General features: G+C 47.9%; 1 protein-coding gene across 2 annotated transcripts; it reads left to right on the top strand.

Annotated features, from left to right (window-relative positions):
• Positions 1-335: 335 nt before the first annotated feature.
• On the top strand, positions 336-9,367 carry CSF3 (colony stimulating factor 3). Of its 2 annotated transcripts, none has more exons than XM_077315156.1 (5): positions 336-448; positions 3,117-3,277; positions 5,274-5,381; positions 6,701-6,847; positions 8,367-9,367. In XM_077315156.1, exons 1-5 carry the CDS (start codon positions 433-435, stop codon positions 8,529-8,531), a joined length of 597 nt encoding a protein of 198 aa, XP_077171271.1. In that variant the 5' UTR covers positions 336-432; the 3' UTR covers positions 8,532-9,367. The 2 variants fall into 2 exon arrangements, with proteins under 2 accessions (XP_077171271.1, XP_077171272.1); XM_077315157.1 differs by lacking the exon at positions 336-448 and adding an exon at positions 549-668 and having other exon boundaries at positions 8,367-9,365.
• Positions 9,368-15,944: the final 6,577 nt, after the last annotated feature.

The raw sequence follows: 15,944 nt of genomic DNA, 5'->3' as shown, positions 1-15,944 counted from the left end.
GGGAAGGAAATGCAAAGTCGTCAGTCCAAGGTGCTGAAGGGCTCTCGCTTGGCTCGCCTCGACGGGTCCCCTGCCTGTCGGTCTGCCCCAAGGGAGCCCCACTCCCCCCGCCCCACACCCCAGCATGGGAGGGGTGGTCACAGGTAGGTGACCCATCGGAATCTCCCCAAAGAAACCCTCCCGGCAGGGCCAGGCGGCTGCTTGCCCCACGGGCTTCCTGCCTGCCCTCCCCTTTCTCCCGCGCCCGTGAATCACGACCCGGGGTTTCCTGAGATTGCCCTATAAAGGCGGCCAATGGCGGGGCCAGCCGGGCACAACCGGCGCAGACGAGCCAAGCCGAGCCGAGCCAAGCCAAGCCCAGCCAGACGAGCTCAGCCAAGGCCGGCCTTCGGCGAGGGGAGGAGCGACGCGCAGCCAACCAACCAGCCAGCCATGCGCTCCGTGCGAAGTAAGTGGCGCGCCCCGAGGGCTTCCCATCCCATCCCTTCCCTGCCAGCCGCGGAGCTGAGCGAGCCGCGCCGTCGGGGAGCCTCCTGCGCAGCTCGGGACTGCGCTGGCCTGGCCCGGAGGGACGGACGCTGGAGGCTCGGCGTGGATTTGGGGCGCCAGCGGGTGCGACGCAGCAGCCCAGAAGGGGTGAGCTCTCAGGTGCGCGCCCACTGGCTCAGGTACGATGCGCACGGAAGCTCATCCCTTGCACGGGGCCCGCTTGGACTCTGCCTTTGCCCCGCGCTCTTTCCGGAGAGAATGCACGGGGTGCATCGGAGTTAGCCGCGTTTGAGGCCAGGGGCACCTTGAAGCCCCACCCGGGTTTGCTCTGGGTGGGAGTTTTTGCGCGCATGTTGCGCTGTCAGGTGATTTTTCTATTTGGTCTAGCCCCCTTTGGTTGTAAGCTTTTGGGGTGTCTTTCTCGTGTTACCTAACTTCCCATAGAACGGCATGCCCCCTTCTTCCACCCTGGTGCTTAACAGAATATTTAGGAGGGTCACCCTACTGGTCTGACCTTGTTGGCACCCAGGAGCACCTTTGAAACCAGTAATGTTTTAATCTAGGTAGAAGCATTTGTGTGCACGTAGAATGCAGCTGGTAAATGTAGCGCAGTCAGGTGCTTTTAAAATTGTGTCTAACTCTCTTGGTTTTAAACTTTGGGGTCTCTTATTGTCCTTAGTTGGCTACCAATACAATGGTATCCTCTTCTCTCCTCCCCCCCTTCAACAGAATAAAGAAAGATTTATTCACAGTGCTGGTTTGAAGCAACAGATGAAGTTTGAGTCTGGGGGGGGCACAGTTAAGACCATTTCTGGGTTTAAGCTTTCATGTGCATGCACATTTCTTGAGATATTAAAGCTTGTACCCAGAATTAAACTTTGTCAGAGTTTCAGTGTTAAGTCTGTCTCTTTCATTCTCCAGTCAGACCTGCAACTTTAAACCTACAACAGTCCTTTGAGGTAGGCTAGGTGCAGAGAGAAGCTTGCTTAAAGTAAAGAAAACAAAAAGAATGCCGTCTGAAGGAAAGAGGTCCCCCCAAGTCTTGTAATTCCTGTCACCTTTTTTAAAAAAATTGTCTTGTGCTTTATTCTTCTTCTCCCTTTCTCAGATGTGTAAGAGATCGGGCTTAAAGTAGGTGGGTGGCTGTGGGCCTCTCCTAGCTATCCGGGAAGCTTCCACTGAAGGAGTCTGCCTGTTGTGGCTCTGGATGATTCACTGTTCTGGCTTCGCCTCTTGCTATCCGTCTTCCATTGGGCAAAGGAACTCTGCCCTGGGAATGACTAGAGCAGGGGTAGGCAAAGTGTGGCCCTCCAGATGTCCATGGACTACAATTCCCATGAGCCCCTGCCAGCAGGGGCTCATGGGAATGGTAGTCCATGGACATCTGGAGGGCCACACTTTGCCTACCCCTGGACTAGAGTGCTTGGTCCCTCCTGAAGCAGACAGATGAGAACGGTGCCTGGAGCCGTCATTTGAGCTGGGAATCTCAGTCTATGATTTGAGCTGTTCTAACTGCTGGAAGGATACTGTTCTATGTCTCATTGGTACGGTTTTTGACATAAACTGCTCAAGAGCAATATCAGAAAGAATTGTTCTTCCAGGATCCATTTTCTCAGAAATGTTATCTTTCTGCTTCTTATTTTGGACAGTAAAAGAAGGCACTGGATAATGAGTCAAGTTTTGCCGTTTTGCCGGTCACGGTAGGGTTAGTTTGAAGGGATTTTAAGAAACCGACCCTTCATCTCCAATTAGGAACCGTTAGTATGTTAAAATACCGAGGCAGGTAGAATTCAGTGGCGCATTTAATTCCAAGGTAGAATGGTTCTCAATAACAGAACAGGGGAATCAGCCTACAGTGAAGCAGAGACCAGTTGATTATATTTGATGTATGCTTTAGTTCTCTTTTGGTGGTTTTGAACCTGCTCCAGGGGTCCCCGTGATACCCTTACAGGGCCTGTCTTGTGGTTTAGAAGAAGAAGAAGAGTGTATTCTTATATGCCACTTTTCTCTACATGAAGGAGTCTCAAAGTGGCTTCCAATCGCCTTCCCTTTCCTCTCCCCACAACAGACACCCTGTGAGGTGGGTGAGGCTGAGAGAGCCCTGAGATTACTGAAGAAGAAGAAGAGTTGGTTCTTAGATGCCACTTTTCTCTACCCGAAGGAGTCTCAAAGTGGCTTCCAATCGCCTTCCCTTTCCTCTCCCCACAACAGACACCCTGTGAGGGAGGTGAGGCTGAGAGAGCCCTGATTTTGCTGCTTGGTCAGAGCAGTTTTCTCAGTGCTGTGGCGAGCCCAAGGTCACCCAGCTGGTTGCATGTGGAGGAGGAGTGGGGAATCAAACCCGGCTCTCCAGATTAGAAGTCCCCACTCCTAACCACGACACCAAGCTGGCTCTTAAGAAACTGGGTGGAGCTAGGCTGAGCTTTTGCCCTGCAGAGGTACTGTTAGAGATATATAGACTCGCTTCCTGATATTTCATGGTTGGCGCCACCTCCAGGGGCAGCCATTTTGCACTTGTGCCTCCCACACTGTGCCCACGTCCCGAAGGTGCCTTCAGGCTCAAAAAGCTCGGGAACCCCTGGCCGGCTCCCACAGAAACTGATGTCTGTGCCTGCGTTTCCTTCCAGGTGTTCTTTCGTGGCTCGCGATCACATTGTCGTGGACTATGAGTGCCTCTGCGCCCCTGCCGGAATCTTCCGGAGATCCGGAACTGCTCCAGTTCGTCCAGAAAAACCGGGAATTTGTCTTGAGGATAAAAGAGGATGCCACAAGGACCAGGAAGCTCATGGTAAATTGGCGAGGGAAGGGAGCAGAAGAATATGGATTTGGTTTGCGGAAGGAGCATCTGAGTCTGCGGCTGCACGCATGCTTAGGAATAAGCTTGCTGGGTTGGATCGGTATCAATATATCGCAGGGGGTGGCTAAGCGTAGGCTCTCCAGATGGCCATGGACTACAATTCCCATCATCCATGAACTGGCAGGGCCTCATGGGGAATGTAGTCTATGGACATCTAGGGAGCCACAGTTTGGCCACCCCTGATATATAGGATCAAACTGTATATTGGGGTTGGAACCAGACCCAAGTCTAAAGTGCCACTGGACATCTGTATTGCCTGCTACGGATTAACCTGCCTCTGCCCCTGGAATGAAATGCCTCGGAACAATTGCTCTAGATCCCAAGGGAGAGATACAGGCCTCTCCCCGAGATCTGTAGTCCTGCAGCATCCTGCCAGAATCCCTATCTGCCAAATTTAGCCTGCAACGGCTTCTCTCCTAGTAACAATAAAGTAATTGCCCCTTATCAAGTGTGATGGAAACAATTAAGTGAGCAGTATTAGATTATGTGCCTTGGCCAGCTTCAGAACTACCCAGAGGGTAATTATTCCCCACAGGCTGAGTTCTTGCATAAACAAAATAGTTGGCAAGAGGTTTTTAATGGGATTTTTTTTTTACCGTTTCCTGTAAAATTACAGACTGTCCCTTCATGGAATCTAACCCCCATACAAAGGAGGACTTCCTCTCCTGTTTTGAGCACTGGGAACTTGGTCCAGGTTGTGTCTCTTACAGTCCCCCAGCTCTGCCTTCTGACACCCGGGAAGGTCTCCCGGGGGAGAAAGGGGAGGGGCATGACTTCTCCTTGGCTGCTTCTTGGGGACAAGTTTTGAGTTGACCAGGCAAAGGGAGATGCGTGTTTATTCCAGCTCCCGTAAAATCTGGATAGGAGCGCAAGATTGATGCTGGCTTTCAGTGGATGCCAAGACTCCTTTTCACCCTTTAATATGAACCAGATTTGCTGATTGAGATCGTGTGCATTGGTCTATGGGGGGGGGGAGGAAGAAAATAAACAAGAAGGGATGAATCCCAGGCTCAAAACAAACTCTGTGCCAGGACTATCCGAATTCTGCACCGAGAAAAGAGTCTTGCAAATATTTTCTTGGCCATGAAGTTGGGTGTAATGGCTCAGAATGGCAGCCTCTAATCTGGTGAGCCGGGTTTGATTCCCCGCTCCTCCACATGCAGTCAGCTGGGTGACCTTGGGTATATCAGTTCTTCTAGAGTTGTTCTCTCATAGCTTTGTCAGCCCCACCCACCTCACAGGGTGCCTGTTGTGGAGAAAGGAAGGTAATTCTAAGCCACTTTGAGACTCCTTCAGGCGGTGAAAAGCGGGGTATAAATCAGCTAGTGGGGGAGAATTGAGGTCCAGCAGAAACAGTCCTTGCACCTCCTTCAATGATCAGCAAGTTAATGTACAATCTTCTACGAGATGACCCACAAGCCAGTGGCGAGGGTGTTGGCTGAGTGATGAATGCAACAGCAGCATGTTAGTCATATCAGTTTGTTGCATGCCCATTGCATTAAACACTCAGCTGAAAGGGTTATGGGCCCAGCACACTTCTGCTGCACAACCAAGGGGGAGCCCAAAAAGTATAGTATGGACCAGGAAGTGAAAATGACCCTGGAACAAGCCCAGCAGATGAGCAGATCCTGCAATGCTACAAACGAGCACTGAACTCAGTTGCACCAACAATAGACATTGACTCCAACCCCCTTCCCCCAAATCTCCAGGTATTTCCCATTCTGGAGCTGACAACCCTGGTTGGAGTCCTGTGGCCCCAGAGGTGCTAGGGATTGACCCTGCTTGCTCTTGGGAAACCCAGAATCATCCAGGATAATGGCCAATCAAGACATTTCCCTCTAAATTAAAAAGCCAATTCAAATGCATTGCATACTCCTACCAAAAAATTTCTCTCTTAATCCTGCCTTCTCCACTTGCAAACCCTCAGCGTAAGGAGTTCAAACTCGGCAACGATGATGAGCTGATGTTGATGCAGGAACTGCTGGGCATCTCGCAAGTGGACCTCTCCCTCTGCCGCACCGATCCCTGCGACATGGTGAGTGATGGCCCTGGGCAACTAACGCCAAGCTGTATTTTTGCAGACCTAGGCCCAATCTGCACACATAGGATAATGCACTTTCAATGTGCTTTGGCAGCTGGATTTTCCTGTGCGGAACAGGAAAACCGACTTCTAAAGTGCATTGAACGAGCATTATCTACTGTGTGCAGAATCAGCCCTGTTTAGCGAGTGGTCGTATGCACGGCAACCGTGCGTATCAAGAGGGATATTGCATGAGCAATGGAAATAACTCTTCTCTGACTTCAGGGGAGTTATCTGAGTCAGGCAATGTGAAGAATGTGCATTTCCCAATAGCTCCATCGCAGTAAGACTTGCAAAACAGATGTTTGTCACTGGCAAGCCTTGCTCATCGCTCAAACCCAAAATCTTAAGAAATATCAGTGAGTTTTCCCTCAGGAGCTAGTTGCCAAAAATAAATAGGTGGAAGAAAGTGAGATATTAGTCATCTGAACTACAGAGAGGTCATAGTTCTAGCTTCACAGTCCTGACTTGGCACTTCTGGCCAAGTTGACGAGATCAGGGTGGATCTTCTAAGGTTCTAAACTGAGAGTAAGGATACAGATACCTTCTGCCTTAAGTGCGTACGTTGGGGTTATCAAGGCATTGTAATAGCCCTGTGACACTCCGGAGGCCCCATTGCTACTCTACTAGGGACAGAATGAAATTTGAGCCCCATTGAATTGTTACTCTACTAGGGACAGAATGAAGTTTAAAGCCAACAAAGCTTAATTTTGGGTATGAGTTTTGGTGTACGTGTGCATGCATGCACACAAAAGCTTCCAACATGGCTGTCCGTTTGAATCTATCCCATGGGGACAGCCACTGGTTATTTAATAAAATATTTGGGTGGCAGGTGATCTCCCAGGAGCAGTCTCTCTACCGCCCTGCACCCCAAAAGACTAAAAAAAAAAACAAAATTTTGTGCATGATAAAGTAAAAACAGACAATCGTCAACTTAAACATTGAGGTTACTTTTGAGTGGCAGCTTTAAAAAAGGACAAATTTAAGTGGTGGTGAATCCCGTGGGAAGCTGGACATTCCCAAGTGTTGAAAGGGGATAACTTTGTATTTTCCTTGGGCAAAAGATCTTAGCAGTCAAGAAATATGGCTTGGAGCTGCTGCCTTGCTTTCAGTGAGGTTTGGAAGCTAGGCTCTGCTCGCAGTAGATGTTTGGCTTGACCATCTCAAGAGCAAAGTGTCCTAAGATTACCAAGTTAAGACCAGAGGGCCACCTTTAGGCATGATGGGTTGCCTGTCTTTGTGGGTCATTTTCATGTCATCTCTCCATCTTACAGGCTGGCTGTTTCAACCAGATAAGGACAGGCCTTCACACCTACCATGGCTACTTTTCCCACATAAAGGAGATTCTGCCAAGTTTCACAAGCCACATAGAGAGTCTCCAGGTGGACATATCAAACCTGTCCTCCAACCTCCAACAGCAGGTAAGAAGATGGCTGCCCAGGTCCTACTCTGAGGGCTTAAAGTCCTAGAAGGGTACCTTATTGTGTTGCAATGCTCTGATGACAAGCAAACAATCTGAATAAATGGGGTGGAAATGGGGAATAAATTTTAAAAAATGGAAAGGAGGGTAAAGGTAAGGGGTAAAGGTATCCCCTGTGCAAGCACCGGTCATGTCTGACTCTTGGGGTGACGCCCTCCAGCGTTTTCATGGCAGACTCAATACGGGGTGGTTTGCCAGTGCCTTCCCCAGTCATGACCGTTTACCCCCCAGCAAGCTGGGTACTCATTTTACCGACCTCGGAGGGATGGAAGGCTGAGTCGCCCTTGAGCCGGCTGCTGGGATTAAACTCCCAGCCTCATGGGCAGAGCTTCAGACTGCATGTCTGCTGCCTTACCACTCTGCGCCACAAGAGGCTCTTCCTTTCATTAATAAGAAAAGTAAAAATTGAATTGAATCCTTTTGTCCTCTCCTGACAGTGTCCGCTAGAACCCTTCCTGTTAACAGCGTTACAATGCAATAACAGTGGTACAGCACAACAACTTTTTAAATGGCAATTGCCTCCTGGACAGAGTGAGGTGGGGGGCATGGGGAGGTGGGGGAACACACAGCCCAAAATGGCAGCATAATGCAAGGTGGGAATCAAATTCAAGGAATTCTACACTAGAATGCCCTGACTTAGAACCTGACATGAAAATAAAATTGTGGAAACCAAGGAGTCAGAAACCGCAGAGTAAGAGATTATGAAATTCGGGTCTACCACTGGATAAGCACATTTTGTGCAGAACCTACAGCATAGTTTGGGCCCTCAAAAACAGAATCGTGGGGGTTAGCTCTAGTGCGGAAATGATCTCTGCCTAACCTACTTTGCAAGGGGCTGGGATAAAATAGGAGGAGAAAAGTGGGGTGTATCTATATTTATACATCAATTTATATGCCGCTCCTCTCGGTCTTGCTGTCTCAGGGAGATGAGCAACAGACTGGAGCTACGACAACAATAAAACAGTAAAATTACATTAACTATAATTTAGAATCGCAAAACTTTACAAGCAGCAAATTAACACCTAACGGCATCAGCGGTTACTTATTTATATTGATGAAAATCTGCAAGCGTAAATGTAAGAAGAGGTAAGAGGAGGGGAGGGAGAGGATGAGGGAGAAGGCCCAAATATTTATTGAAGAATGACTTTCTAGCTGGGCTGAGCCATAAGCCCAGAAGAAGAGTCCCATCTAACAGGCCCGGCAGAATTTGGCTAGTTCCACCAGAGCCCCGGTCGCCCCAGGGGACTCATTCCACCAGGCAGGAGCAAGAGTTAAAAGAATTTCTTCAACCAGGTTGAGAGAGATGAAGAAGAACTCAGAAGACCTTTATTGGCGTACAAAGGGAGCTGAAGTCGAAAACTTGATTTTCAGACTTCAGGACAAGTCATTTGCTTGACCGCTGAAGCATCCACAGCTCTTCAGGCCTCGGTGCCTAACCGCTTTCCCTTCTCTCCTTTCAGATGCAAGAAAGTGGGCTGGCGGTAGTCGCCTACCCTACGGTAGAAAACCCGACCCGCCCTTCATTTCTGGAATCCGAAAAGCAAATTGGAAGCTATCTTGCTCTCAGAAACTTCGAGAAATTCCTCGAGATGACCTTCCGGGCCCTGCGGCACTGCAGTTCCTAAACATGGGAGGCATGGAGATCTCGGAAAGAAGATCAAAAATCTCCTTGCTGGGAAGCTGATTCTATGAAAATGGACAGCAAATTGCTTTTTGACGTAGGGTTTTATTATTTTTTTAAATTGCGTTGCTGTTTTTCATCAACAGGCCAAGTCAGTTCTGCTGCACAGCTAACCCAGCCTTTAATAATACTTAACCAAAGGTCGTAACCGGTGAGGTTCCAATTGCTTCACCGCATTTTAGCAAATATTTTTTTAACGCACAGAATTCTCCGAAGGACGCTCTTCCCGCAGCGGACTTGAGGGCCTGCCTGGAATTCCCCTTCAGTGTCTCGGTTCCGAATTGTATTTATTGGACTTTTATTTATTAATATTTAAAATATTTTGGGGGCGGCAACTTAATTCCGTTGCCCCTTTAAGCGACAACTATTTAGGCTATTTATCGTGTATTTAATATTTATACGCATCTGACCTAAGACGCTATTAGGAACGATAAGATATCGAATCTCGGGTGTGCAGTCCTGCAATGCTCGTGGCCTTGCTGTGGCGCACGCTGAGACAAACCATGTTTATCCGCTGTTTAATATTTAAACATTGAGTACCAGCGATTGGGTGCTGGACGAAACTGGGGAGAGCTTCTAGCTCCTCCGCTAGTGGTGATCTTTTGGGTGCCCCTTGGTCCATCGGTAAAGTAGCTTTTTCAAAGCATGCCGTAAAAAGTCATATAAGAACTAATTTCTGCTGCCATTGCTCTATACCAGGGGTAGTCAAACTGCGGCCCTCCAGATGTCCATGGACTACAATTCCCATGAGCCCCTGCCAGCGAATCCATTGACATCTGGAGGGCCGCAGTTTGACTACCCCTGCACTATACGGACAGCTGTTAATTGACAAGAACCAGTGTCTCTATCTCACATGTTGAAGTACTTGGGTAGCATCCACTAATTATTACGTGCGCTGTGATTATTCAGTTCTGCATTGCATTGCTCCAGAGCTCAATTTCTTTGCAGCTGTAGTTTTGACAATTGTGAATGCGTGTATTTTTTTATTTAAACATGAGTTATTTTCCCGGCTAACTGTGCTCCCTTTCAAGTTGGCCTGATATTTTGTTAGCTGCTGTTTCTCTCCCGTTCCGGCATATGCAAGAAAACTGTATACTGCTTTTGAGTTTGCGTAATCTTGTGTCAGACGTCTCCGATTCGTGGGATCTCGCTCCAAGAACATCCGAGCTGAAGAATTTCACAATCCGTCAGCTGTTCACAGTTTTTCTATTTGTTTTTCTAACTGTTTGCCATGAATACATTTTTATGAATTTTTACTGAAATTTTTTTAGTTGAAATAAAAATTTGTAATGAATGGAATTGGTTGTGTTGTGGCTCTTGGTGAGGCTAAAAGCAGGAGTGAGGCTACCAGACAGCCATGGTGTTACAGGTGGCATCACAGCAGTGGGACTGTGGCCATAAATTTAGACAATAGAATGGTCCTTCAGGAGGCTGAGCCCCATAGCTCTTATGGTGGCAGCAGGGGTTGCTTGGCTTAGACCAGGGTTGTGACGAACTCACACACTACTCCACTGGTCCTCCAACTTTTTAAGCCCATGGTCACTTTTGAAACTCTAACACAATGTGCGGGAGGGCACAGTCATCCACAAGAAGTGGAGCCAGCCACAAAATGGCAGTCACAGGAGGTGGAGCCTGCCACAAAATGGCAGTCACAGGAGGTGGAGCCTGCCACAAAATGGCAGTCACAGGAGTTGGAGCCTGCCACAAAATGGCAGTCACAGGAGGTGGAGCCTGCCACAAAATGGCAGCCACAAGAGGTGGAGCCAACACAAAATGGCAGTCACAGGAGGTGGAGCCTGCCACAAAATCACTTCCACAGCTTGCCTTCAGTCGCACAGTGAAAATCCTTGTGTTAAATCAATGCAAGCTTGGTTATGACAGCTTATTAAACTGTTTTGCATTGTCAAAGTACATGCCCATCGCATTCATGCAACAATATATGTTATCAGTACAGAAAACCACGTTTTGTTCTTGAGATATCTCTACTCACCACTGTACGACCATTGCCTTAATGTTTGGTTGTGGTCTGGAATCTCTGGCATTTCTGTGTTCATAAACTAAAATGCAAAATTTGGGATCCAGCTTGATCCAGCCTCTAATCTGAAGTCTCGGGTTTGATTGCTGCTCCACATCCAGCCAGCTAATCAGAGTCCCGCTAGAGCTGTCTTTGCAGAACAGTTCTCTCAGGCTCAAATACCTCACAGGAGGGTCTGTTGTGGGGAGGGAAAGAAAAGGCGATTGTAAGCTGATCTGAGACGCCTTTGAGCTGGTATAAAAACCAGTTCTTCATTTGTTGGACCGGGTTTGAACCCAGGGCCTTCTCTCCCGGTCCGGGTAAACCTGATGCACAGAGGAAAGGAGAGCTATGGATTGATCCCCATGCTCCTTGGCAGAAGGGAGAGAGTGAAAATATACTCAGTCAATTCTGATATTCTCAAGATACGGCTAAAATCTGACATGCACACACACACATTTGTGAATGGTCACGCTCCGTCAGGAAAAACGCTGGCATTACTTAGCATTGCCTCGTTTATTGTATTTCTGGAGACATTCCTCAGCTGCCTTCCCACCCAAATACGGTTCCCAGGGTGGTGAGCGATAAAAATGTGAAACGGTTCAAGAGTCCGGTTACTGCGTGCCTTCTATTGACCCTGGGACCACACATGTAGGCTGCAGCAGCAGAGGAAAACAATCTGCAGGAGAACTCAGCATGGTGCAGCGGCTGAAGTGTCCAGCTAAGATCTGGGAAATCCAGGTTCATGCCAGGGAGGGTGACCTTGACCCAGTCCCACTCTCTCAGCCCGTCCTACCTCACAGATATCTGAAGAAGTAAGCAGGGCCTCAGAGGCTTTTCTCCTGCCCCAAATTTTGCTAGTCTTGAAAACCCCATGAGAGGGTCAGTGGTGGTGACTTGAAGGCCCTTTTCAAAAGCTATTTGGAAACAACTTTAGAGAAGAGAAATTCTTTCCTGTCACCAAACAAAGGGGAGTTGCGGCTTTAGAAAAAGGGAGCAGAGGTCTGTCAGTGGCTATTAGCTACAAGGCAGAGGTGGGACACGGCCAGGGGCAGTGATGCTCTGTCTTCTTGGTGCTTGGGGAGGCAACAGTGGGAGGGCTTATGGAGTTCTGGCCCCACTGGTGGACCTCCTGATGGTCCCTGGGTTTTAACCAATATGACTTAACCAATATGCCCCCATCCTGGCCACTGGTGGGGGGTGAGGAGGTGGGGTTGCCAGCTCTAGGTTGGGAAAATTCTGAAGATTTGGGGGTGCAGTCTGGGGAGGACAGGGACCCCAGTGGGGTACAGTGCCCCAGCACCCACCCTCCAAAACCTCCACTTGCTCCATGGGAACTGTAGCCAGGAGATGAGCTGCGATTCTGGGGGATCCCCAGGCCCCACCTGGAGGCTGGCATCCCAAGGTGTGGTACAGAGTGTTGGACTGGATGGGCTATTGGCCTGATCCGGCACAGCTTATGTTCTAGGCTCCAGATGTGGGACTCTTCCCTTCCCTTGGAGTGCAGAGAGGCAGAATCTATGGTGCAATTTCTTCAGCAACAAATTTCAGAATTTAGCGCAGGGTATATGGAAACTCCTGTTTCAGCCTTGGAAGGTGGTGGGGTCTCCTTCACTGGAATTTTTTAAGAGGAGGTTGGATGAGCACCTGTCAGGGGTGTGGTTTTCTTGTTAAGCCCCCCGAGAAAGTGAGGGGCTAGACTGGACTTTGTGGTCTCCTCCTGTTTGATTCTGATCCAGCATTTAAACGCAAGACGTATTGGAAACAGCAGAGCAAACAATACCTTTAAGGGATCGGTAACAAGGGAAAGGGTGGGGAGGTGAATTCAAGTTTTGCATTCCTTGTGTGAGAAGAGGAATGTAGCAGCCCTCATGAGCATTTCCTCCTGTTGTGAACATCAGAAAGTTCTGCCAGAGACTTTGGGGCATGGCAGGCACCCTGATTTCATGCGTTTACTATGAATCTTTTAGTAAGTGCATTAATTGTCGCTGTTAGTTGCCGAGTCCCTGCCAAGGTCCCAATAAGTGGGGAAAGCAAATGAACAGAGGGCAAGGTTTTTTCCTTGCCGGAACTGAAATACCAAGCTACAGGCATATTTTTATGTCCTCCCTCACTGCCCCTCTCTGTCATTCAAAACACGGCTGTCATTTTCCCAAGCCAGTTTCCCCAAGCTTCAAGTGTGCATTGACCCCAACTTCGAGATGATAAACATCTGCAAGAGAGCTGGGAGAAACCACTCCCTAGACACAGGTTAAAGACAGGTCAAAGGTAACGTCTTTTTAGCATAAAACTGGTCAAGCAGAACATTTCTCAGGGTGAGAAATAAAGCTGTAGTCTCACACACACTCCTAACTGGGACTAAATCCCTGGGGGTCTGTATCGAGTTTGCCAATGACCATTATCGTTGCCAACCTCCAGGTGGTAGCTGGAGGCATTCCAGGGATTATAATTGATCCCCAGGCGACAGAGAACAGTCCACCCCCAAAAAAAACCTCTGCTCTCGTCAGGCTCCTCCCCCTAAAATCTTCCCATATTTCTCAGCACAGAACTTGCAACCCTATCTTTTAGTAAGAAAATACAAGAAACTGTCTCTGTCCTGTATCTGTTTCTGCCCCTAAAGGTGGCTGATGAAGCTCTTTGAGAAAAACCAAAACAGACTTAGAGACCAGAGACTGAGAAACATGTAAGACTTCTTGGAGGTTAGGCTCCAGTGGCCTTCAGGGGGTGGTTGTGCTCTTCTAAACTATTTTAATCCGAATCCTTTATTTTTACTGAATCCTGACAAAACAGATGTTTTCTGGATCAAAAGAAGAGTCGGGGCTTTATACCTTGCTTTTCACTGCCCAAAGGAGCTTCAAAGCTCCGAGAGAGCTCTGACAGAACTGCTCTCTCCAAACAGCACTATCAGGACTGCGACTGGCCCAAGGTCACCCAGCTGGCTACATGGGGAGGAGCAGGAAATCAAACCCGGCTCACCGGATTAGAAGCCGCGCTCTTAACCACTGCACCAAACTGTCTCTCAATAGGCAGTTCAAATGATCGCTTATGGTCCAAGGTAAGCCAAAGGAGACAGGTGCGAAATTGTATTCTCACAAACAGATTAGCAATATGCAATGCAAAATCAAGTGGCAGTGAATTTGTCAGAATGCAGTCTCTCCATGCGTATGACAGCCAGGGGGGTATGGGGGCTAAGAACAGCGAATTCTAATCTGGAGAAGCAGGTTTGATTCCTCACTGCTCCATATGAAGCCCAGGAGTGGAAGGGAAAAGAGGAAGGGGAAGAGATTGCAAGTCACTTTGAGACTCTTTAGGGTAGAGACAAGCAGAGTATAAAAACCAACTCTTCTTCTACAGCAACATGCCGGCTTGCCCAGACAAAGCAATGAATGGTAGAAATGCTGATACAGAAATGAATCAACACAATTCTTTGGTGGTGAGATCAATAACACACTGCTGGTTGGTGAATGTACCTGTCAGTCACTTCCAATAGCCACTGGTTTTCTCTCTCCAATCCTCTTAATCCCTTCCTCAGTAACCTTGACAACCTAACAAAATTTGAGTCCAGTGGCACATTTAAAACCAATTCAGTTTAATTCTGGGCATAAGCTTTTTTACGCATGCCCAGAATTAAAATACCCAGAATTAAACTTTGTTTGTTTTATAGGTCCCACTGATTTCAGACTTCATTCTATTGCTCCAGATCAGCACAGAGACCCACCTGAACCTATCTTGACAACCTAAAACAACACCAGTGAGGTACAAGAAAACAGAGGAGTAACAAACTTTGGTTATCCTTTTGTCTAATCAACAAGAGCTGTCCTTTTGCAGATAAAAAAATCTATACAACAGGACCAGTTAGGGCTACAATTCGGGATTCTGCAAACACAGGGGAACCGACATTATTTTTTAATCCAAATGTGTTGACGATGGGGGGGCAGAAACCTTAAGTGCAATATTTACATGGTATTTAGGATTGTCACAGCAATCCCTAAAGCAGGGGTAGTCAACCTGTGGTCCTCCAGATGTTCATGGACTACAATCCCCATGAGCCCCTGCCAGCAAATGCTGGCAGGGGCTCATGGGAATTGTAGTTCATGAACATCCGGAGGACCACAGGTTGACTACCCCTGCCCTAAAGGACACCCAACATTGAAGCCAGGGTGGCAGTAACCAGTCCCAAGAAGAAGAGTCGGAGTAGGGCAGCAGTGGAGTTTGAAATGGATTCAGCAGGCTGGGGGAGGGGGCAGATGCAGGGCACTCTTGCACACCTTCCATGTGTTTTAAATTGCACAGGAGAAATTCTTGCCGATTGTGTCCACTCTAACGAGCAGAACGGAAGTAGTTGACATTTGGATTTCCCGCCGTACATCCCGAAACATCTTAGTCAGGGCTCTGCCTGGTTAACACATTCGTTATGTTCAAATTGCTGAATATCCCACATTTCAGACAGGTAGATCTGTCTCAGTTTTTCATAATCTGACACACACACACCCATCCCTTTGCTTTGTTATTTCAGCATCTGTTTCTTCCTCCCCTTTTTCCCCCAGTTCTCCGTTTCCCGGCAGTCGTGATGTTTGCCAAAGAGGTTTACAGAACTTGTCTCTTTCTTACAATACCTTTTCTCCCCACCCCCTGGCTTTCCAACACGATGCCAAAGAAGGAAGTGCTACCACTGAATTTGGCAATTCTGGAAAACTGTCTGAGCTGGAAAAAAAAATTCCTGATGCTCAGTCTGGACAATACATGTTGTAAAGAGTTTGTACATTACAGCACACTGCTGGGGAAAGCAAGGAAACAATTACCAGATTTGAACCAACTAGTTCAGAAAGAGCACTGACCTCATGGCCAGATAGTTGAATCTGGGTGCTTCTAGAATGCTCAGCAAAGTTTTCGTTTGAATAATCTGAATTTCTTGCCTTCAGAGGTTATCAGAGGTTCAGAGGTTATCAGAGGTTCAGAGGTTGCCTTCAGAGGTTATCAGGTTCAGAGGTTATCCATAAAGTATAAAGGAGCCTTATGTCACCTTAAAATAACAGGATTTCACTGCAGGGAGCTAAATCTCATGCAACTCTTTTTAACTGTCACATCATCATTTTAATGTCCTTTTAATGCAGTGATCTGAGACTAGCAATAGTCTCATATTGATAGACTCATGCCGCCACCACCCATTTAAAAAAATGAGGGGCACAATGGAATGTGCATCGATGAAGAGGAAGAAGAGTTGTTTTTATAACCCGCTTTTTACATCCCAGAGGAGTCTCAAAGCCTTCCCTTCCTCTCCCCACAACAGACACCCTGTGAGGTAGGTGAGGCTGACAGGACTGCTGTGTGGGGACAACCCTA

This window comes from Paroedura picta, chromosome 16 (assembly GCF_049243985.1).
Source record: "Paroedura picta isolate Pp20150507F chromosome 16, Ppicta_v3.0, whole genome shotgun sequence".
NCBI lineage: Eukaryota > Metazoa > Chordata > Lepidosauria > Squamata > Gekkonidae > Paroedura > Paroedura picta.
Note: the sequence above shows the minus strand (reverse complement) of the source record. Positions and strands in the feature narration are given on the sequence as shown.